This window comes from Hypanus sabinus, chromosome 9 (assembly GCF_030144855.1).
Source record: "Hypanus sabinus isolate sHypSab1 chromosome 9, sHypSab1.hap1, whole genome shotgun sequence".
In the NCBI taxonomy this organism is placed as follows: domain Eukaryota; kingdom Metazoa; phylum Chordata; class Chondrichthyes; order Myliobatiformes; family Dasyatidae; genus Hypanus; species Hypanus sabinus.
The window spans coordinates 163,178,022-163,203,228 of NC_082714.1; the positions used below are offsets into that span (position 1 = coordinate 163,178,022).

Genomic DNA, 25,207 nt, shown 5'->3' on the forward strand with positions numbered 1-25,207 from the left:
ATGAGTGGGTGAAAATTCAGAGATAAAAGCCTTTTTGTTTTGGAGGAATTACACCTTTGTAGGGGCACTAGACCACATTTGGAATAAAGTCCTACCCTATCCAACTACTGCTGTAACTCAGTCTCTCAAGTCCTGGCAACATCCTTGTATCTCTTTCCTGCACCCTTTCCGGTTTAATGACACCTTTCCTATAGCACGCTGATCAAAATCCAACACTCTTGAGCTGAACACCAGTGAACTGGCAGCATGGTAGTGCAACAGTTTACAGCGGGAGCCATCGCTGATTGGGATTCAGTTCTCACCACTGTCTGCGCATTCTCCTCTCACTTTCCGAAGATGTACGGTTTAGGGATAGTGAGTTGTGGAAATGCTATGTTGGTGCCTTAAGCTTAACGAAACAGATTGCTCCAGATCTTTTGTCCTCAACGTTATCAATCCCCACCACCCACCAGGCTCTCCCCACTTTGCTCCAATACTTTACCAATGACTCTTCCTGCATTCTCCCCCCACACCCTGTCCCTGGCATCTCTCTGCACCCCTTCCCCACCCACTCTCATCCCTTTGATCTCCCCCCCACCTGAATCAGGTTTATTATCACTGACATATGTCATGAAATTTGTTTTGGCAGCCATACAGTGCAAATCAAAATATACTACTAAGATATACACAGTGGATTCTGGTTAATTGAGCCATTGGTTAATCGGAACAGCTGCTTATTTAGGACAACTCTTAGAGAACAAAAATTAATTGATACAATTGCCCAGATTTCCTCCTTTTATTTGCGATAGGACACGGTTTCTAACTAGTGCCAGTCGTGCGCACTTGTGTGGCTATTGGACACTACGCTATGCTTAGAGCAAACAGTTTTTAAATAGTTGCATGTGCTTGTGTTCAAAAAGCAGTGACTTTTGTCACTGACAGTTGGTGAGAAATAAGGAATATGATGATTCAGAACCGTTTTGCTCACCGCGGTTTCAAGCACTGGGGGCTTGGAGATGCCAGAAATGGCTGGGAGTTAAAATGAAATGATGTACTTCGTTAGGAACAGTGAAGAATTTGAAGGTATTGACAATCATCTTGAATATTACAATGAAGTGAAGATTTGGAGGGTGCAATCGTTGATCGCATTGTGTGAAGGCAGTCCATTATCACACTAGATGTCTAAGCTGATTTTGTTACACTGGATGAATTCCTCCGTTGATGACTGTTAGGAATTAATACAGTTTTATAACACTGTGGTACCATTGGTAATGTTCTAATTTATTCTGCATTTTACTTACATACATAATTTGTTACTCAGTTTGTCTTTATTTTACCTTTTTAACTATTTCCATGAACCTTTGGCTAATTGGAGCAGCTGCTTAACTGGGCCAAAACGTACTGGTCTTGACGTGGCCCAGCTGACCAAACTCCACTGTGCATGTGTAATTAAGTAGTGCAGGAAGACAGCAAACATAGTGAGGTAGTGTTCTTGGGTTCAATGTCTGTTCACAAATCTGATAGAGAGGGGAAGAAACTGTTCCTAAAATGTTCAGTGTGGGTCTTTGGGCTTCTGTACCTCCTCTCTGATGGTAGTAACGAGAAGAGGGCATGTTCTAAGTGGTGGGAGTCTGTGGTTACCTGGACTGTGGCCAAGAAGTGCTGCAGAATTTGGTCATGATTTTGATTCCTGTTCTCTCCCGTTGCAGACACTCGCACAATAATCTGCGCATTACAAGGATACTGAAGTGCCTAGGAGAGTTGGGCTTCGGGCACTATCAGGAACCCCTGGTCAAGTTCTTTCTTGTCGAGACCCTGATCCACAAGCGTTTACCTCAGGTTAAGGACAGTGTACTGGACTACTTTCTTTTCACAATTAGAAATAAAGCGCAGAGAAGAAAGCTAATACTTTTTGCTCAGCAGCATTACCAGCCTCTTTCTGATTTTGTCTGGGGACCTCCCAAAGGAACTGAGGACAGATTCAGGTACATCCAAGAAGAATTGAAGAAGGAAGTGTTTGAACACCAGATCGAGGAAGGTTCAGGTGAAGACATATCAACCAAAATTGGCGACGCACCATCAGAGGCAGGCAGAGAGGAGGCTCTGAAAAAGGGAGAGAGTTGTCCAGATTCAAGTGCAGACAGTGGGAACTTTATGAAGGACACTGAACAAAGATCGGAAGATCTTGTGAAGGCTCGAAGTGATGTAGACTCCAGTCAGGAGCAGTGCAGTGCTGAAGAAAAGGCAAGCTCCAACAGAAAACCTCCAGTTTCTGAAAGCACTGAAGAGCAAACTGAAGATCAGGAGGAAGCTATCGCTGAAGACGATAAACCTACTGCAATATCCAAGGACTGTAAAAACAGGCTCGGGCAGAAAAGTGAAGATACCTCGGGATTGTCAGTAACCCCAGTTGTGGCTAGTGAAAGCAATGGTGAACAAATAAAGAAATTAAAAGGTAATTCATTGCCTTCAGATGAACACAACCTGGTGACCGTGGGAGAGAAAACTACAATAGAAGGCCTCGGTGGAAAAAATGCAACAGGACTGGAGGCTGGAACTGATAGGATAGAACCTGATGTTACTGAACACAACAGGCCTGTCACTGAAAGGAACCAAACAGGGATCGGAGCTCAGATGGGTGAGAGAGCTGTGCTGACTCCGAGCACCTCAGGAGAGGAAAGACCCACAAAAGAAGATGCAGAGAGGAAGAATGAAACAGTGGACCAGACTGCATGCACTGAGTCAGTGGGGAATGATACACTCACTCAAAATGTCATTGAAACTGACATCCAGAGTCCAGCTAAAGATGAAATCAATTATGTGGAAGAGATGGAGACTCAAGAGGCAAGTTCTACAGATGATTTTCAGGAGGAGAAAGATACTGCAATGGAAGAAAATTAGAGGACCCAGAGGAAAAGATGATTAGAAATGTCTGGGAGAAAGGCAAGTAGATTTTGGCTTTGTCAAGCTGTGAAGTTTTACTGAGGAGCAGAAAATTAGCAACATCATGCCAATGGTATAAAACTCCAGTGTTCAGGATTGGGAGTGTCAATTTGTTTGTTATCCCATTGTCCTTCGAATGCAAGAGATTGAATTTGGAATTTACTGTCTTTGATTTTCTTAACAACTTTGATTGTAGTGCAAGTTGAATAATAAACATTTTATACCACATTCTAACTAGGTCTTCTCTGTAACTTTGCTGTTGTATAGCACCTGAAAGTGGTGTCTATATAAACTGATGTGGTCACAAATGATTTTTCATGACCAGATAGTATTGTGGATAACAACTGGCCTTTATAAAGCACTTATCAATATAATAAAATGCCCAAATGAACTCCATTCGAATGTCATCAGAGAGAGAAAAAAAACATGAAACAACTATATAAGAGTTTCAAATGAGTGTTTTTGACTATAAAGGTCAAGAAGTCATGCTGAAATTGTGTAAAACATCGGTTAGTTGAAAGCAGTACACACACAATGCTGGAGGAACTCAGCAGGTCAGGCAGCATCCATGGAAATGAAAAAGTAGTCGATGATTTGGGCTGAGGCCCTTCTTCAGGACTGAGAAGGAAGAGGGAAGATGCCAGAATAAAAAAGGTGGGGGGAGGGGAAGGAGGATAGTTAGAAGGTGATAGGTGAAGCCATTTTGTGGGAAAGGTAAAGGGCTGGTCTGTTAGGAGAGGAGAGTGGACCATAGGAGAAAAGGAAGGAGGAGGAGACCCAGGGGCAGGTGAGAAGAGGCCAGAATTGGGAATAGAAGAAGAGGGGCGGGTGAGGCAAAAATTTTACCTGAAGGAGAAATTGATATCTGTGACATCAGGTTGGAGTCTATTTAGAAGTTGCTCCTGCACCCTGAGGGTGGCCTCATCTTGGCACAAGAGAAGACAATGGACTGGCAAGCTGAAACAGGAATGGGAATCTGAATCAGAACTTTGTTAGTCTACATCTGGAGTAATTATAAGAGTAAGGGATTCTGCAAATAATGGAAATCTCGAGCAGCGCGCACACACATAAAATGCTGGAGGAACTCGGCAAGTCAGGCAGCATCTATGAAGGGGAAAAAAAAGTGTCTGATGGCAGAGTCCTCCATGGATGCTGCCTGACCTGCTGAGCTCTTCTAGCATTTTGTGTGTTGCTGGAGTTTTGTGAGCAGTTCTGGTCACCCATTACAAGAGAAAGTGTCGGCTTTGGAGAGGGTACAGAAGTTGTTCATTAGAATGCTACCAAGATTGTAGAATATTAGCTATAAGGAGAGGATGGACAAATTTCGGTTGTTTTTTCAGTGGCTGAGGGGAGAGCTGATAGAAGTTACAAGAAGGATATATATGCAACAGTGGTCACATCCCAGCAGACCACTTGAACAGGTGGCGAAACCAGGTGAGGGTAGCCAGCGTCTTCACATGCCTGCCCTAGCATACAGAGTCAGCTCCAGCGTTCTGGGTAGAGATCTACAGTGAGGTCAAGGGCTGGAAGGAAGTCACTGCAACGCTCCATGGAGAGCGAAGGGCATGACAAGGCACAGAGGATGACATGGTCATCCTCTGCAACCAGGGGAGACCCCAGTTTGAGACACTTGTTCGTAGCACTGGGCCCGGACTTCTGAGGTTGAGGGAGTGTAACTCCCCAGCACAGGCTTCCTGCCACCGTCAGACATGATGGGCAACCACGACAGGAAGGTGCCTAGAAAGTGTTACTAAGGGAGGCAGTGGAGGAGAGGCAGGGATGTTTAGGAGGCATTTTATACAGACACATGAAAAGGCAGGTATAGAGTAGGGGTTCTTAACCTGGAGTCAGTGATAGATTCCAGGGAGTCCATAAATTTGGATGGGAAAAATTAACATCTTTATTTTCACTGACCTTTAACTGAAATTTAGAATTTCCTTCAATTATGAATGTAGGCAACAAACTACAGTAGGATTAGCAGTAGCTGTACTTTGTCACCAAAATCACAGATATTTTCATTATCACATTACAGTTGTTACAAATATCTCAAAATGTCATTCACTGCACACTCATCACTACTTGTTATTTACCATGTTAATAAAGAAGCAAATATATTACTGTATCATAAATTTGTTTTTCATATATCTTGATAACTGCATTTCAATGTAATTGGTTTCTTTTGTAATCCAATGTATTTTATATATTCCAATACATGATTCTGAGAAGGGGCTGCAGGCTTCACTGGACTGTCAAAGGGGACCATGGTATAGAAACGGTTGGGAACCTCTGGTGCAGAGGGACACAAACTGCAGATGGGATTAGCTAGATTTGTATCATGGTTAGCACAGGTTGTTGGTCTGAAGGGCTATTCCTGTGCAGTATTGGTATATGTTCTAAATGTTAGAACAGGATAGCACAGAAACAGGTTGCTGGGCCCACTTTGTTGTGCCAAACCAAATAAATTAGTAACTAAGTGACCAACTAACTAATCACTTCAGCTTACACAATGTCCAGATCCTTCCTTTTCCCTCATGTCTCTTAAAAATCCCTGATATTTCTGCCTACCACTACCCCAGCAGCACATCCCAAACACAAACCACTCTCTATGTAAAAAAAAACACTTGCCCCTCACATCGTCTTGGAAATTACCCCCTCTCGCTTTAAATGTATGCCCTCTGATATTAGGCATTTCAACCCTGGGGAAAATGTACTATCTGTCAACTGTATCTATTTGTAACGTCCTTCAGAGGAGTGGGGAACTCAGGACTCCATCGTCGAAAGTAATGAATATTTGTCAGCCACCTACAGGAATAATATACATAAAGTCAAAAGAGTACAGAAAAAATTTACAAGGATGATGCTGGGACTGGGGGACCTGACTTAAGAGTTTATTCCCTGGAAAACAGATTGGGAGGAGATTTAATAGAGGAATACAAAATTATGAGGGGGGTAGTTCCACGGTTGTGCGAAGAGTCAATGAGGTGGTTCCTGCTCGAGACCTGTTGCTTCAGTAGGTGAATTGGAGCAGATCCCAAGTTGCCACTCAGACAGGAGCTGATATGCTTCAACACCAGCCTCTCAAAAGACTTGATAACTATGGATGTAAGTGTAACTGGGCGATAGTCATTTGGACAGTCACCTTGCTCTTCTTGGGCACTGATATGGCTGAAACAGGGTGGGTACCATACACTGCCAAAGCAAGAGGTTGAAGGTATCTGTGAACACAACAGGAATGGTTACAGGATTGTCTTGAGTCAGTGGACTGAGCCATATTCAAGAACTCATCTGAGGAACTGAGTGAATACACCAGGGTTGTTACTGACTTTATTGAACCAGCTGTGGGTGAGCATGTCCCTGGGAAATCCTTCAGAGTCTTCCCCAATTAGAAGCCCTGGATAAACCACGGAATCCAGAATTTGCTGAGGGCTGGATCAGAGACATTAAAGTCTGGAGGTCAAGAATGCTGGAAGAGGTGCAGGTATGATCTCCAGAATGCAATCTCACGGACGAAGTGGACCCTCTGGACTAGACTGGAATCAGTGAGGGATACGCAACAGCTTTGGCAAGGTTTGAATGCTGTAACTTCCTACAAAGTTAAATCTTGCAAAATAGCGGGCAGCAGGCATTTGCTTCTGGATGACCTCAATGCCTTCTATGCTCCCTTTGACCACCAGAACAGGGAGGAACCATCGCGCATCACCATGTCTCCCGGTCTCAGTATCTGAAGATGATGTGCAGGCTAGAGTGAATCTAAGGAAAGTACCTGTCTGGACGATCATATAAATATAACTGCAAAGGAAGTATGACAGCACCTCTATTTCCTCAGGAGTCTGCATTGATTCGACATGTCATCAAATTGTATGTGGTGACATGTACGTACTCTGATAATAAATTCTACTCTGAATGTGTAAGTACACTGATCCCTTCTGCCTGCACATTGTCCATATCCCTCCATTCTCTGCACACTTATGTGTCTTAAGAACCTCTTAAACCCCTCTGAATCCATCACCACCCCTACCCCTGGCAGCATATTCCAGGCATCACCAATCCTTGAGTAAAAAGAAACTTGCACCTCACAACTCTTCAGAATTTACCCCACTCACCATTCCTATGCATGCCCTCTAGTATTTGAATTTGAATCCCGGGGAAGGACTGTCCACCCCCTCCACGCCTCACATAGTTTTTTATAAAGTTTGATCAGGTCTCCTCCTCAGCCTCTGCTGCTCCAGGTCTACCCTAATCCCTAACCAGGCAGCATCCTGGTGAACCAGCTCCACGCCCTTCCTTCAAAGAGCTGAGCTGAACTGTATTCAATGCTCCAGATCCCTACAGAGACGAATTAACAGTCCCATGACTGCGAAGGGAAGGGCAGAAGCCAGAACAAGGAAAGGGTTTTGAGGGGCAGGAATAGAAACTGGCAAGTAATAGTGAAGGGGAAGGCAATGAAGCATCTGGGGATAGCTGGAAGAGGTCAAGGGCTGGAAAGAAGGAATCCGACAGGAGAGGAGACCATAGGGAAGGAGATGGAGCACCAGGGGAAGGTGATAGGCAGGCGAGGAGAAGAAACTAGAATGGGGAGAAATTGCCGGGTTAGAGAAATCAATGTTTATGCTGTCAGGTTAGAGGCTACACAGACAGAATACAAGGTGTTTCTTCTCCACCCTGGCAGCGGCCTCATTGTGGAGGTGGAGGAAGCTTTTGGTTGACAGGTCGGAATGGAAATGGGAAGTCGAGTTGAAATGGACGGCCACTGGGAGATCTTGCCTTTCGTGTCGGACGGAGTGAATATCCTCGACAAAGCGGTTTATGTCGGGTCTCACCGATGTAGGGAGGAGCTGCATTGGAACATGTGATACACTAAATGAGCCAGACAGGGCCGCAGGTGAAATGTCGCCTCGCCTGAGAGGACTGCTCAGAACCCCGACCCTTCCCATGTTGACGTTGAGATCAGTTGCCCACTTACCTCAGCTTTGCCATCCCTCCCTTCTTGTACCCTCGGCAGGCTCCAGCGAGCGAATCTCGCCGGTGTATTTTAGTGAGCTGCTTTCTGCCGCCATCGTGTGTGAAAGGTTTGCGCGGGTTTCAACTTAGCAAATTGCTTTAAAGTTCGGGCGAGCGTCACTCGGTCGTGCCAGAGACCAACGCTTCCCAACCTGCACCCCTCCGCCCGCCTTAAAACCACTTCGACCAGAGGCTGGCCACTCCACACGCGATTTGAACTCGCCCTTGGGACAAGGATTTCGGGCGCTGCGTGTATGTGAGGCGTCGCCAGAGGGGACAGTTGGCGCGGAGCATTAAAGGTTGGACGAGCCCTCGCCTCTCGCTCTGCCCCCTGCCCCGTCAGTAAGACGTAAGACGGGCTGTCCTCTGCCGCTGGGAGCCCGGGGTCTAGTTGGATCTCGTCCACACATCGCTGGAGCCGGCAGCCGTGAGGACGAGTGGACCAAGCGGGTACTAAAGAGTATGGGCACGTTCTCGGTGCTGCCGCTGCTTTTCCTGGCCCACCTGATCGCCTGCGCCGGAGTCCAAGTAAGTGAGCACCGTTTGGAGCCCGGGGAGGGAGACTGGGGATCTAGGGAGGGGGCGGTAGGAAAGTGGTGGAGTATTGAGGTGGTTCCGTGGGCGAGGGGAGCGGAGAAGGTCCCACACTGTCCCCTACAAACGCCGTCCACTCCTTCCCCCCCTCCCTCACACACCAACACTTGTAAAGAAGCACCCGCTACCCGCGGAGGAGCGAGGCCGTTCGGCCCACCGCGCCAATGCTAGCGGAGGAAGAATCCCATTGACCAACCGATGGAATTAGGTAGTGGGATCCTCTTTTGAATGAAGAGGCAGTAACTTTGGGGTTAATACACAACACACACACAACGCGATGCAGGAACTCGGCGGGTCAAGCAGCAACTGTAGAGAAAATTCCCTCACCGCCATAGACCTGCCTGCCCTGATGAGTTCCTCCTGCGGTTTGTGTGTGCAGAATCGCCTGCGAGTCCAAAGACTTTGGGATGGCATTGTGGAGGGGCCCAGAGGCAGAGAATTGGAGAGTGTGAAAGGTGGGTGAATCAGAGGTGCCCGAGTGACAGGACAGGGAGTTACCCCCACCGCCCCCCCCCCCGAGTTCACCACCTCACTCGTTTTTGAGGGAGGATTTTCGGCCGAAGTTGGAATCTCCTTATCCCGCTCTGTCTGGGCCGGGATCCAGTCCGTTTCCTCCAGTGACAATGCCATCCTTGTTCGCCGGGATTCACAACCCCTCCGTGGCGGAAGGAATGCAAATCGCTCCGCACCAACGCCGAGGAGAAGGCGACAGGAGGGAACTGACCCGGGACAATTGCCTCGACCCCGGCTCCCTACACACATAATATCCTTTCCGGTGAGACAGGTCCCGGACCAGACCGCACTAACATTCCCTGCTGGTCCATTGAGCTTGTGTTCTCTTCCATCAGGGCGGCTCAATTGCGGCGAGTTCTCCATTTCAGAGCCCCTCCGGGAACTGGGGGGGGGGGGGGGGGGGAATACCGGGCGTTAAATCCGGGCTTTGTCACGGGCGAGAAAGGGAGATTAGTACAGGCAGTGGCCGGGGCCGGAGGTCGGGGGAGCCCTGGACAGGGCTGCAGACGATCTCTCGGTCCAACTTCCAGAATAAATTCCCAAGCCGGATCGAATTATTTATTAGCCAACAAAATCTTTTTTTTAAACGTCTTTAACATTGAGCAGTTGACCATCCGATCCCCTCCCTTCACCTTCTCCCGGGACCGGGGTCAACAGGACTCCCCCTCAGAGACCTCAGTCCCCACCCGAACGGACCCCAAGAATCATTTCCGGACTCCTCTCCTCTCACTACCCTGGTCGCCAGTTCGGGGAGCTGAATGGGAGATGTGGGGGAAGAAATAGTCGGGTTCTCCTCCATGGGGGGGGGGGGGAATCCCACCCAGGGGTTTATCCGAAGCTTGGATTATAGACCGAGAACCGTGGGATCTTCCTACCCATTTTCGACGGGTCTTTCTCGTGCTAATCATCTTTCCGCCCCTTCACAGGCGCAGATTGTTGAAGACCCTGAAGTTCCTCTCGGCCCCCTTGGACCTCCGGGACCCCCGGGCCACGATGGTGTTGACGTGAGTAGCCCAAGTTTGAGGGAAGATTTGGAGCCCGGGGCAGGAATGATGAATAATTGTCTCCCTGAATCAATACATAGATTGAATTTAATTTAAATTTAAAACAAAATTCAAAATTAAGTCGACCTCCGGTAATCCTACCAGAAGATAAAGAAAATTAACGTTCCATTTCGAGTGCTGAGTGAGTGACCCACCGGTGGTTGGTGTAACTTTTCCTTGAGTTGGTTTAGAGTTGGAACTTTGGGCAGTTGTATCGGATGGTCGACAGGAGGCGCTGCACACCCGCCAGAGGCCCCTCCTTCGTCAATGACATCACGCGGGGAGGAGGTGGGAATTGCGATCTTCCTTGACCCAGTTATCAAAGATAGAGAGTAATCTATAGCTTCTTCACTTCTGCCTTCAGTTTTCTAACGGTCCAGAAATCCCTGATATTCCTTTTTTTGCTCCATTTATATATGTACGTAATATATGACAAATTTTACGACTTTGCACTGTACTGCTGCTGAAAAACAACAAAATTCATGTCATATCTAATGGTTATCAGTAATAAAGACTCTGATTCTGTTAGTGAACTTCTTGAAATAGATGTAGCAGTCGTACCCCAGTTGAGAGGGGTATAGAGGGCTGTGGTCCTGATGTAGCAGTCGTACCCCAGTTGAGAGGGGTATAGAGGGCTGTGGTCCTGATGTAGCAGTCATACCCCAGTTGAGAGGGGTATAGAGGGCTGTGGTCTTGATGTAGCAGTCATACCCCAGATGAGAGGGGTATAGAGGGCTGTGGTCCTGATGTAGCAGTCATACCCCAGTTGAGAGGGGTATAGAGGGCTGTGGTCCTGATGTAGCAGTCATACCCCAGTTGAGAGGGGTATAGAGGGCTGTGGTCCTGATGTAGCAGTCATACCCCAGTTGAGAGGGGTATAGAGGGCTGTGGTCCTGATGTAGCAGTCATACCCCAGTTGAGGGGGGGATGGACGGCTGTGGTCCTGATGTAGCAGTCATACCCCAGTTGAGAGGGGTATAGAGGGCTGTGGTCCTGATGTAGCAGTCATACCCCAGTTAAGAGGGGTATAGAGGGCTGTGGTCCTGATGTAGCAGTCATACCCCAGTTGAGAGGGGTATAGAGGGCTGTGAAACTGATGTTACCGTTATACCCCAGTTGAGGGGGGTACGGAGGGCTGTGGTCCTGATGTAACAGTCATACCCCAGTTGAGAGGGGTACGGAGGGTTGTGGAACTGATGTTACCGTTATACCCCAGTTGAGGGGGGATGGAGGGCTGTGGTCCTGATGTAACAGTTATACCCCAGTTGAGAGGGTTATGGAGGGCTGTGGAACTGATGTTACAGTTATACCCCAGTTGAGAGGGGTACAGAGGGTAGTGGAACTGATGTTACAGTTATACCCCAGTTGAGAGGGGGGTGGAGGGTTGTGGAACTGATGTTACAGTTATACCCCAGTTGAGAGGGGTATGGAGTGCTGTGGAGGTCGGAGTTGAGTTTATGGTCATGTGTACATGTTACATGTCCGCATCAGAGGCACATGGCATCAAAGAAGCTGCATTCACAAGAATATCTTACAATATGGGGACAGCATCACCATCAAAAGGAATCATCAAAAATTAACAATGGCTGTTAATTCTCTGAATGTTACACATATTCATCATCATTATGTGCCATGTCCTATGACATGGGCAATCATGGTCTCTCATCTGTCTTTATAAGACCATAAGATACAGGAGAAGAAGTAGGCCATTCGGCCCATTGAGTCTGCTCCACAATTCTATCATGGGCTGATCCAATTCTTCCAGTCATCCCCACTCCCCTGCTTTCACCCCATACCCTTTGATGCCCTGGCTAATCATTTTCCTGTCTATCTCTGCCTTAAATACACCCAATGACTTGGCCTCCACAGCCACTCATGGCAACAAATTCTGCAGATTTACCACACTCTGACTAAAGTAGTTTCTCCGTATCTCTGTTCTAAATGGTCATCCTTCAATCCTGAAGTCTTGTCCTCTTGTCCTAGAAACCCCTACCATGGGAAATAACTTTGCCATATCTAATCTGTTCAGGCCTTTTAACATTTGGAAAGTTTCTATGAGATCCCCCCCCTCATTCTCCTGAACTCCAGGGAATACAGCCCAAGAGCTGCCAGATGTTCTTCATATGGTAACCCTTTCATTCCTGGAATCATTCTCGTGAATCTTCTCTGAACCCTCTCCAATGTCAGTATATCCTTCCTAAAATAAGGAGCCCAAAACTGCACACTCCAAGTGTGGTCCCACGAGTGCCTTATAGAGCCTCAACATCACATCTCTGCTCTTATATTCTATATCTCTTTAATCAGATCATTACCTGTAGGGAAGACCCCTTCACTGTTGTTCCTATTTTTTTCTCTTTCCATGACCATGACTGTTCCTGGCAATTTTTTTGACAGAAATGGTTTGGCATTGCTCTCTTCTGGGCAGTGTCTTTACAAGACGGGTGACCTCAGCCATTATCAATACTCTTCAGAGATTGTTAGTGGTCGCAAAACCAGGACTTGTGATATGCACCAAGTGCTTGTACGACCGTCCACCACCTGTTTCTGTGGCTTCACATGACCCTGATTGGGGGTTGAAGCAGGTGCTACACCTTGCCCAAGGGTGACCTGCAGGGTAGTGGAAGGAAGAAGAACTTCACACCTCCTTTGGTAGAGACATATCTCCACCCTGTAACCAATGGTATAATGTAGGCTGAACTTTGCACAATGGCATCATATTATATAATAATAATAATATCAAGGGTTAGGGCCGAGAACCTTCATCAGGACTGGAAGGGAGGTGGGCAGAAGCCAGAAATAAGAAAGTGGAGGTGGGGAGGGGTATAACCTGGCAAGTGATGGGTGAGACCAGGTGAGGGGGAAGGTGGGTGGTGGAGGAGGGGATGAGTTGAGAAGTTTAAGATCTTACTATACACTCGATGGCTGCTGTATTAGGTATCTATCTGAAAGAGGAAGAAATGTGATTGAGGTGATTTTGACTATGGAATGATTGTTAGTGCCAGATGGGGACGGTTTAAGATCCTGGAAACTACTGATCTCTGGGGATTTTCACACATGACGTTTAGAGAGAATGGAGTGAAAAACAAAGAAACACCCAGTGATTGGCAGTTCTGTGGGTGAAAACCCCTTGTTAATGAGAGAGTGTCTGAGGAGAATGGCCAGACTGGTTCAAGCTGAGAGGAAGGCGACAGTAACACAAATAACCACACGTTGCAACAGTAGTGGGGGAGAGCAGAAGAGCATCTCTGAATGCACAACACGTTGAACCTTGAAGTGGATGGGCCACAGCAGCAGAAGACCGTGAACATGAAACAGTACAGCATAGGAACAGACCCTTCAGCCCACAAAGTTGTGCTGAACCATTTAACTTAGTAATCAGCTGACCAGCTAAACTCATCTGTTCCACCTACCCAACGCCCATATCCTTCCATTTCCCTCACATTCATGTGTCTATCAGCCCTAACACATCTGCCTCTACCACCACACCAGGCACCCACCACTCTGTATAAAAACAAAACTAGACCCTTTAAAAGCACAAAATGCTGGCAGAACTCAGCAGGCCAGACGGCATCTATGGGAGGAGGTAGTGACGGCATTTCGGGCCGAAACCCTTCATCAGGAGTGAAGTAACATGGGATGATCAAGGGGGGATAAGAAGTGGGGGGAGGGATAAAATAGAGAGCTAGGAAGTGATAAGTTGGAGGGAAATGGGCTAGGGGGAAGGTGGAGAATTATGGGAAATAAAAGAGAAAGAGAGGTAGGGCTGGGGAGAGAGATTATAGTGAGGGGGGAAAGAGAGAGAAAGAGAACCAGTCTGAAATAATGGATAGGGATGGGGGTAAGGGGGGCAGGGGTATCAATGGAGGTCTGTGAGTTGGATGTTCATGCCGGCAGGAAGGAGGCTACCTAGGCGGGAGATAAGGTATTGCTCCATCGACCTGCGTGTGGCCTCATCTTGATGGTAGAGGAGGCCATGGACAGACATGTCGGAGTGGGAGTGGTCTGTGGAACTGAAGTGTGTGGCCACAGGGAGATCCCGCACATCTCCTTTGAAATGAACCCCTCTCTCCTTAAATGCATGGCCTGTGGTATTAGACATTCCAACCCCTGCGAAAATTATACTCCCTGTCTACTCCATCGATGCCTCTCATAATCTTATAAACCTCAATCAGATCTCCCCTCAGCCTCCACTGCTCCAGAGAAAACAGCCTAAGTCTCTTCAACCTCTGGATATAGCACGTGCCCTCTAATCCAGGCAGCATCCAGATAAACCTCTTCTGCACCCTCTCCAAAGCCTCGACATCCTTCCTATAATGGGTGTCCAGAGCTGTACGCAATACTCCTGAAGCAGCCTATCTAGAGACCGTGAATATGTGCACAGTGGCCACTTTATTAGGTACAGGAGGTACTTGGTGTATTTAACTGCTGTAATGTTAATTCCCAGCAGTTGCGCAATGAACTGTCCTTCAACTTTACCACAAGTGGCCTGAAACAACTTCAAATTCCCTCCACGCCAGGGGTATAAATAGGGCAAATAGAAGCAGGCATTTTCTACTGAGGTTGGGTGGGACTACAACCAGAGGTCAGAATCAGAATCAGGTTTATTATCACCGGCACATGTCACGAAATTTGTTAATTTAGCAGCAGGGGTTCAATGCAATATTCAACACAGAAGAAGAAAAAAATAAAATAATAATAAATAAATAATCAATTACAGTATATGAATATTGAATAGATTGAAAATCATGCAAAAACAGATATAATATATATTAAAAAGTGAGATAGTGTCCAAGGGTTCAATGTCCATTTAGGAATCAGATGGCAGTGGGGAAGAAGCTGTTCCTGAATCACTGAGTGTGTGCCTTCAGGCTTCTGTACCTCATACCTGATGGTAACGGTGAGAAAAGGGCATGCCCTGAGTGCTAGAGGTCCTTAATAATGTACGCTGCCTTTCTGAGACACCGCTCCTTGGAGACGTCCTGGGTACTTTGTAAGCTAGTGCCCAAGATGGAGCTGACTAGATTTACAGCCCTCTGCAGCTTCTTTCGGTTCTGTGCAGTAGCTCCCCCCTAAACCAGACAGTGATGCAGCCTGTCAGAATGCTCTCCATGGTAGATCTATAGAAGTTTTTGAGTGTATTTGTTGACATACCAAATCTTTTCAAACTCCTAATGAAGTGTAGTCACTGTCTTGACTTCTTTATAACTGTATCGATATGTTGGGACCAGGTTTGGTCCTCACGGATCTTGACACCCAGGAACAGGAAACTGCTCACTGTCTCCACTTCTGATCCCTCTGAGGATTGGTATGTGTTCCTTCATCTTAACCTTCCTGAAGTCCACAATCAGTTCCTTCGTCTTACTGACATTGAGTGCCAGGCTGTTGCTGTGACACCAGTCCAGTAATTAGCAAACTTCACTCTTGTAATCCCTCTTGTCTCCATCTGAGATTCTACCAACAATGGTTGTATCATCAGCAAATTTATAGATGGTGTTTGAGCTATGTCTAGGTACATAGTCATGTGTATACAGAGAGTAGAGCAGTGGGCTAAGCATATACCCCTGAGGTGCGCCAGTGTTGATCGTCAGCAAGGAGGAGATGTTATCACCAATCTACACAGACTGTGATCTTCCAGTTAGGAAGTCGAGGATCCAATTGCAGAGACCCAGGTTCTGTAACTTCTAAATCATGGTTGTGAGAATGATGGTATTAAATGCTGAGCTATAGCAAATGAACAGTATCGTGACATAGGTGTTTGTGTTATCCAGGTGATCTAAAGCCGTGTGAAGAGCCACTGAGATTGTGTCTGCCATTGACCTATTGTGGCGATAGGTAAATTGCAATGGGTCCAGGTCCTTGCTGAGGCAGCAGCTCAGTCTAATCATGACCAACCTCTCAAAGTATTTCATCACTGTAGATGTGAGTGCTACCGGGTGATAATCATTAAGGCAGCTCACATTATTCTTCTTTGGCACTGGTGTAATTGTTGACTTTTTGAAGCAAATGGGAACTTCTGCGGTGAGGTTGAAAATGTCTTTGAATACTCCCGCCAGTTGGTTGGCACAGGTTTTCAGAGCCTTACCAGCTACTCCATTGGGACTACCACCTTATGAGGGTTCACTCTGTTTAAAGACAGCCTAACATCGGCCTCTGAGACAGAGATCACAGGGTCATCAGGTGCAGCAGGGATCTTCACAGCTGTGGTTGTGTTCTCCCTTTCAAAGCAGGCATAGAAGGCGTTGAGTTCATCTGGTGGTGAAGCATTGCTGCCGTTCGTGCTATTGGGTTTCGCTTTGTAGGAAGTATTGTCTTGCAGTCCTTGCTCACCCAGGTCTGGTGAGCAGAATTAGGACAGCAGTGATATATTTGTGCACCAAGTCATGGGTTAAGGGTGAAAGGTGAAAAGTTTAAGGGGATCTTGAGGGAAAATTTTTGCACTCAGAGGATGTGAAAGTGTGGAATGAGGTGCCAGAACAAGTGGTGCATGCAAGCTTGATTTCAATGTTTAAGAAATAGGTATGGCGAATTATCGGGTGAACAAATAGTTTTTAGCATACTACAGGTCTGTGTCTTTATTGAAGCCTTGCTGCATGCCTGAGCCCTCAGTGGAGGGTGCTGATGCTTTTTTGCTGGTGGTGGTGTGTGTGTGTGGGGGGGGGGGAATCCTTGCCTTCCTGCTGTTTGTGTATGGGAGGGGGAGTTGGGGGGCTTTGGGGTTCTAGTGTTTTAAATGTCATTCATGCTTTGGGGCACTCCTCTGTTTTTGTGGGTGTCTGTGAAGAAAAAGAATTTCGGGATGTATATTGTATACATTTCTCTGACATTAAGTGCACACATTGAAACCTATTGGGTAGAAGGGGTGTGGAGCGCTATGGTCCTGCTGCTGGTCAATGGGAATAGGCAGTTAGAATAGTTCAGCACTGACTAGATGGGCTGAAGGGTCTGTTTCTATGACCAGTGTGGTTTTGTTAATCAACCCCATTTCTTTCCATGGAGCGATGCAACAAGCTTGCATTTATATGATGTATTTCAGGACATTCAAAGGATCTCACAAGCAACTAGATACAATGGGACAACAAGGTTCCGAGTTCATTCTAGCGCAGTCTGTAAGCAGTTTGTACTTCCCTCCTATAACTGCAGAGGTTTCCTCTGGATGCTTTGGTTTCTTCCCACATTCCAAAGGTGTTCTGGTTAGTAGGTTAATTAGTTGTAAATTGTCCTGTGGTTAGGTTAGGGTTAAATGTAGGTGGGCTGCTGGAAGGGCCCGTTCCATGCTGTATCTCACACAAATGAGCAAGAATTCAGCAAACCAGATAAAGGAGTGGTTGACATTTCAGGTTGCAATGTTAGGAATGCATTGGCCAAAGCACGCAGAGCATCACTCTCAGGTCATCATGAAGAAGTGGCCGGGACAGAGGGGAGAGACAGATGCTGATTGAGGGAAAATTACGAGCCACACAACAGGAACTGGAGCAGGTGGAGCAGATGTCATTGGTCAGGCACGAGGAACTTCTCCATCAATAACGAGATTAGAAGGTAGCTTTTGAATATTGGTAGAATCTCTTGTTTTAGAGATTGGCTTTATTTGTCACATGTACATTGAAACATACAGTGAAATGCATCACTTACATTAATGATCAGCACAGCCTTAGGCTGCTACATACTTCTTGTGGTGGAGATTCCCTGCAAAGCAACTTTATCCATTAACCTTCACCTTGGGGGGAAGACTGGCTCTGGCTTTATGTTTCAACTGAAGGCATGTAACCACTCAAAGACCATCTACCAGGTGTACCTAACAGGGTTTGTAGATTGTGGGGGCCATAGAGGTTGCTTTTAAACTGGCTTCATTATTTCCGTCTGTAGACCTGGGTCTCGAGTTGGATGCATAAAGAAAGCTCCAGTTTTAGAGCACAGGGCACAAAACAGTACAGGTCTTTCTTTCCACAATGTGGTGCTAAGCTTTTAAGATTCAAGAAGGTTTATTCTCATTCTTTGATATACGAGGGTAATGAAGAACAAAGTGATCTTTACTCAGGATCAGTGCAGCGTAATAAAAAATAAAAAGAAATAATAAGCATAAAAACACAATAAATATAAAGGGAGTTCTATAAAATCCAAAATAAATTTCTTATCAAAGTACACGTATGTCACCACATAATACCCTGAGATTCACTTTCTTGCAGGCATACTCAGTAAGTCCAATAACCCTCATAGAATCAATGCAAGACTGCGCTAGCTAAGTGTTCAACCAGCTGCAAAAGGCAACAAGAAGGGCAAATAACAAAAAGAAAGAAATAATATTAATAAATAAGCAATAAATATTGTGAACATGAGATGAAGAGTCCTTAAATGTGAGTCCATTGGTTTGTGAAGCACAATGTACAAGTAACCGTCGAGTGTGGCTGCACCCAGGCTGATTGTACAGAAAATTACCCTAGGTGCAGATGTCAGTGAATGGGGGGGGGGGGTGGTGAGGGACTGCAGAGAGGAGTGTGTCAGTGTAGGTGTGAGCTGTGGAGTGTCAGTGTGAAGTGACAGCGAATAGGGGATGAAGGACTGTGGAGAGGTGTGGCTGTTGTGGATGTAGAGATGTTGGAGTGGGTTAATGGGTGGAAATGTTGGTCAGCTTGACGACTAAACCAGCCCTTGATTAGATGAATCTAGCCCTTCCCTTATACATGGCCCTCCACTTTCCTATCACCTGTATGTCTGTGTAAGAGTTTCTTAAACGGCCCTAATGTATCCGCCTCTACCAGTGGCCAGTTAACCCTTGCCTCACCACACCTCTTTGGCATGAAAGAAGAAAGGCAGAAGGAACAGGAGAAATGGAGAATGCGTAAGCTCCACATGTACAGCAGCAGAGTTTAGGAATGAACTGGGTGAGTAGATCAGCCACGACGGAATGGAGGAACAGATTTGATGGGCTGAATGGGCTAATTCTGCTCTTCTGTCTTATGGAAGTAAGGTTGCCAGAGTTGTGATGCAACAGCAGAGGCATGTCCGCTGCACCATGTGGTCGTGTATGTGGCACTGGCATTAAGAATTCTTGTTTTTCTTGTAGGTTAATTTTCTTACGCTGGTTTGTAATGTTATATAATCACTGATCTGCATGGGATTGTTCAGAGATTTTTTCAGTGATTACACTTGCCTCTGTATTTTGCTGGTCAGTGGTGGGTGTCGCGTTACTTGAATCTGCCTATTTCTTTTGGTTAATGTTATGAGTGAAACTTCACTGGAATTCAGTGATACCTTGTTTGTTTGCTTATTTATTATTTATTTCAAGATCGAGTGCTGCCCAGCAACCCACCTATTTAATCCTGGCCTAATCGCAGGACAATTTACAATGAGGAATTTACCTACTAACTGGTACGCCTTTGGACAGTGGGAGGAAACCCACGTGGTCATGGGAAGGGCATACAAACTCCTTACAGACCAGATCAGAATTGAACTCTGAACTCCGCCCCGAGCTAATCACTACACTACCCTGGCAGCCCAGTTCTTTCAGGCAGTTCTGGGAGTCTGTATGAAAGAGCAGAGCACACTTGAGGTTCTCTCTTTTTCCTTGTGTTTTCCTGCTCTTCCATTTGTCTGCCTCTCACCATCCTTAATCCCCTCTGCTCTTTGCTCTGTAACACTTAATGAACACAAGTTTTATGCCTCATCCTTGACTTCCAAAAACCTTTGGATCACAAAAACACCAGGATCCAACAAGTATAACAGTTGGAGATGAAATTAAGATCTTAAGTTATAGGAGCAGAATTAGGCCATTTGGCCCATCGAGTCTGCTCTGCCATTTCATCGTGTCTGATCCTATTTTCCCTCTTATTAGGATGAAAACCATCCTATTTGATGGTTTTCAGTGAGATCTCTCCTTATGCTTCTGAATTCCAGTGAGTACAGGCCCTGAGCCACCAAAAGCTTCTCAAAGCCTTTCAATCCCAAAATCATTTTCGTGAACCCTCGCCAATGGCCTATTAATCGAAAATGGACTAGAAAAACTAGGGAGGAAGGTTTGAAGGTGTGCGAGTCTCCCCACACCGATTCTAACACCTTTCTACAGAGCACTGTTGAGAGAGGCCTGTCTGTCTGCATCATTGTGGGTATGGAAGCTGCAAGGCATCGGACCGCAAGACCCGACAGAGGACAGTAAAAATGCCAAGAGGGTGACCGGGGTCTCCCTCCCCCTAAGAGTGTTATAGACGAAGGGCTCAAAGTATTGTTGAGGATCCCGACCACCTATTCCACAATCTCTTTGACCCACTGCCATCAGAAAGGAGGTACTGGGACTGCCAGGCTGGGTAACAGCTTCCTCCCTCAGGCTGTGAGACTAATGAATACCCTGCCCCCACCGAGGTCTTGTCACAAAGAGAATAAGCTGTTTATTGTTTACCTGTGCTGCATACTGCATGCATTTTGATTTATATGTTATTAACTTAATTGCAGTAATATTTTGCTTTTTGTGCTGTGTGTGATAACTGTACTGTGGATGTACCGTGGTCTAGAGGAACGTTGTATCATTTGATTGTATATACTTACAGTCAGGTGACAATAAACTTGAACTTGATGAATGATGGGATGACTAGGGAGATGGTTGATTACCCCTTCATTCATTGGCAGAGCAGAAGTTAACTCCTGCCCTTCATTTCAAAATGAACAGGCTTTGGTTGCAGTTCAAACATGTCTCAGTGTGTGGAGGGCAGAGTCACACTGGCATCAGCACAACACTGTCCCTTTCACTAACCCAGAATTAGCAACACCTCATATTCCACCTGGGTAGCCACCAGCCCAATGCATGAAAATCAAAATGTCTAACTTCCAGTATTTTCATTTACCTTCTCTCATTTACCATTCCCCATTTTGACTCCCCTCTCACCCCCTCTCTTCACACCTGCTCATCACCTCCCCCTGTTCTTCTTCTCTGTCCCTTTCCTCCAGCGTCCACTCCCCCCTCCTGTTAGATTCCTTCTCCAGCCCTTTACCTTTTCAACCTATCACCTCCCAGCCTCTCACTTCAACCCCCCCTCCCCACCCATCCACCTCCCCCTCACCCGGTCTCACTTATCACCTCCCAGCTTCTTTCTTCAGCCCACCTCCCCCTCACTCGGTCTCGCTACCACCTGCCAACTTGTACCACTCCCTCTTCCCACCTCCTTATTCTGACTCCGTTCCCCTTTCCTTCCAGTCCTGATAAGGGTCACTGTTCAAAATGTTGATGGTTTATTCCTCTCCATAGATGCTGCCTGACCTCCTGAGTTCCTCTAGCACTGTGTGTGTGTGTGTGTGTGTGTGTGTGTGTGTGTGTGTGTTATATTTGGGATTTCCAGCATTTGCAGAATCTTTTGTGATTTGCTTTTAATTTTTATTAATCATGGACAATTTTTATTGTCTCTGTCAGTGAAGTGGATTCTGGAGTGAGTAAGCGTGTGTGTGGTTAGACAGTGTGTTTAAATAGACAGTTCCTTTGGGAATAAAGGTCTTTCCCTCAGAATATCAATCATAGGGCCAGTCCCATTTGTAATTTGACTAGTTAACACTACATTCAGTGACCAATTTGTTGGATACTTTCTGTAACACAGTGGTTCCCAACCTTTTCTATGCCCCACACCCCTAGGAAATGTTTGATTAATGTTCGCACCCCCTACAAAAGTAATATCACATTTGAAGATGAAGAAATCTAATTTCTAATTTTTGAACCACATACAATACTGTGGGTGAACAAATTGAACTTAAAAAAATAAGCTTTTAACTCAGTGCATAAAATGCAAATATAAATTGAGCAATTAGATTCTAATTTATTCAGAAAAAATTGTAAACAGTAAATTGATGAGACTCCCCAACTCTGAGGTGTGACTCCCAGGTAACACTGATGAGAATCCTCAACGCTGACTCAGGCAGCGGGAGACTGGAGTGAGTTTACATCTCTCTCGACTTGGGCAGCGGGAGACTGGAGTGTGCTTGGGACAAACGTTACTACCACTTCTCAAGGCACACTGGCAGCTGGCTGAGTGACGACTCGTGACTCATCAATCAAGCATGCAAGCCACTCTTTGTCACACCCCCTGAAATTCCATCTCGCACCCCCTGGGGGTGCAGGCACCCCAGGTTGGGAACCCCTGCTGTAACCAATAAAGTGGCTACTGCACATACATTGGTGGTCTTCTGCTGCGATAGCCCATCCATGTCAAATTTGCATTCAGAGCTGTTCTGCACACCACTGTTGTAACATGTGGTTATTTGAGTTACTGTCAGCTTGAACCAGTCTGGCCATTCTCCTCTGACCTCTCTCATCAACAAGGAATTTTTGCCCAAGTAATTGCCACTCACTGAATTTTTTTTTTTCATTTTTGCACCATTCTCTGTAAACTCTAAAGACTATTGTGCATGAAAATCCCAGGAGATCAGCAGGTTCTGAGATACTCAAACCACCCCGTCTGGCACCAACAATCATTCCATAGTAAAGATACTTGGATTACATTTCTTCTCCATTATGATGTTTGGTCTGAACAACAACTGAACCTCTTGACCATGTCTGTATGCCTTTATGCATTGAGTTGCTGCCACATGATTGGCTAATTAGATATTTGCATTAACGAGCAGGTGTACCTAATAAAGTGGCCACTGAGTCTATTTTTTTCCCCCTTCTTCATTGTTACTAAGTAAATGTTAACCAATTAACTAATAGACTACTGATGTTTAACTGGTAGAGCACACAGTAGAGTTTTTAATCTGACCAGATTCTCGTTTGCCTTGCCTTTTTTTGCTTTATTTGTGTGAAATGGAAATTATGTGTCTTTTGGAACCTTGCTGTGAAATTCCTTTCAGTAAAATAGGCCTTTTGATACAGTTCTGTTTGTCCTAGCAAGACTGCATTTGAAGAACAACCCTGCATTGAACTGTAGAATCTCAGCCCGGAAGGAGACAATTCACCCTTTGCATCTACACTGGCTCCAGTGTGGAGCAATCCAGTGAGATTCTGAATAAGATGGCACTGAGCTGTGGCCTCCAAGATCATGGCTCAGACTTGCTGGCCTTTTAAGGTCGTAGGAATGGTTGCGGGAGAGAAAGAGGAGCCAGGTTAGGGTTAACTGACAGCAATTTGGAGCTAGACATCACACCTCTATTCTGCGACCAGTGATGTGGATTCCTGTGGGATTTTGAGCTGTCCAGCTCGGTAGGTCCCAAGTTCGGATCAGGGCAGGAGGCACGAGGGCTGGTCCTGGAGGCCGGACCCCGTCATTGGTTAGTCTGAGGGTTCATATCAAAGTTCACGCCCGAAGGTCAATTTGAGGTCCGGAATTCAAAGCCCAACAGCCAAAATGTGGACACTGGCGACTGGAGGTCTGCCCCAGGGTTGGAGGACTGTCTGTGTGGGTGGGGGGGGGGAATGGGGCTTGTTGTGTTGCTTGTTGTGTCCTGTGTTGTTCTGCTGAGCATTGTGGGCCTGCTCTGTTGTCTCTGGATTGTGTGGCGACATTTGCGGGCTGCCCCCAGCACGTCCTTAGGTTCTGTCTGTTGTTAGTGCAAACAACACGTCTCACTGTACGTGTGATAAATAATGATTCTGAATCTACTCCCTACAGCCCTGCAAATTCCTTCCTTTCCATAACATAGCCATCTGCCTGAACCTGACTCCACCGCAATCAACCAAACACAAAATCCCTTTCATGCCTGCTAATCCTGTCACCATGGTAACATTCAAATTGAAAAGAATCTCAGTGTGCTCCAAAATAACCACTTGCTGTGTAAAACCACCTCTGATTCCTTTTCCGTTCCCTTCTTTCCACGTACACTTATGTGCTGTGTAGTTCAAAATATGTATGCTATGTACAACCTTGAGATTTGTCTCCACACAGACCGCCACTAGACAAAGAAACCCAATAGAACCCTTGATAAAAGACCATCAAACACCCATTGTAGAGGGAAGAAAAAAAACAGATCATGCTAACAATAAAATTAAGCTAATAACATTAGAACTGAAGTTCAGAAAATGAGTCCACAGCCATGAAGCCCATCACAGCCGATCCAGAACCCTGTCAGTTGCAGGCCACAGCCTCAGTTCAGCACGGAGACGAGTAAACCTTCTGGGTCAGTGAGCTGAACTGGCCTGGCCCGGAAACGCTGACCTTTCCAATCCGGTGCTTCAATCGTTGGAAGGGTTAGAACTTGGAGGAGGTTTATATTGATTGGCGCAACATCATGGGCTAATGGGCCTGTTCTGTGCTGTACAACCTGTCCAGCCTTCTCCTCTGTCTTCTCCCTTTCTGATTGTAAGTGCCTCCGTCAGTTCTCCTCACACCTGCCCTCTTGCACAGAGGTCAGCTCTGATGTCTCCTGTCTCCCCACATCATTAAAGTCTTGCACCCCTGCACAGGGATACACCCTCCCCAAAGACTTCATACCTTTCATAAGCTGTGCCCGGAATTGAACCCCTTTCAGACAGCATGGTAGTGTAGACCATAAGGCTATTAGACATAGAAGTAGAATTCAGCTATTCAGCCCACCATGACTACCCCACCAATTGATCATGGCTGATTAGTTACCTCCATCAATCCCATGCTGCTGTCTTCTCCCCATAACCTTTGACATCCTTACTAATCAGGATATGGTCAACCTCTGCTTTAAATATACCCTTTGGCCTCCACAGCCATCTGTGGTGATGAATTCCACAGATTCACCTCCCTTGGGCTAAAGAAATTACTCTTGTAGGGGTTAGCGTGATGCCATTGCACCGCTAATGACCCAAGTTCAATCTCCACTACTGTCTTTAAGGAGCTTGTACGTTTTCCCTGTGACCACAAGAATTCCTCTGGGTGCTGTGGTTTCCTCCCACGTTCCAAAGACATGCCGGTTGATCGGTTGTGGGTATGCTGTGCTGTTGCCGGAAACATGGTAGCTCCCAGCATGTCCTTGGACTGTGATGCATTTCATTGTACGTTTTGATGACATGTGACAACTAAAACTGGTCTTCAATCTTTAACCTACTCCACTCATCACAAGCTAAGATTATCAGAGATTAGTTTTAAGGAAAAGTTTAGGAAGGGAGCTACAGAGTGGATCCGTTTATCTATTGAGAGAGAGCATGGAACAGACCCTTCAACCCATCGAGCCATACTGCCCAGTAACCAATTAACCTA

The 25,207-nt window shown here is 46.2% G+C and overlaps 1 protein-coding gene across 2 annotated transcripts in view; it reads left to right on the forward strand.

Moving 5' to 3' along the window:
* The window catches only part of LOC132399999 (opioid growth factor receptor-like), a 55,018-nt gene extending 49,999 nt beyond the window's left edge, over nt 1-5,019 (forward strand). For both annotated transcript variants that reach the window (XM_059981027.1, XM_059981028.1), the window contains one exon: nt 1,689-5,019. In XM_059981027.1, coding sequence (XP_059837010.1) covers nt 1,689-2,880 — 1,192 coding nt within the window. In that variant the 3' untranslated portion in view covers nt 2,881-5,019. The remainder of the gene's footprint in view (nt 1-1,688) is intronic.
* The last annotated feature ends 20,188 nt before the right edge of the window (nt 5,020-25,207 follow it).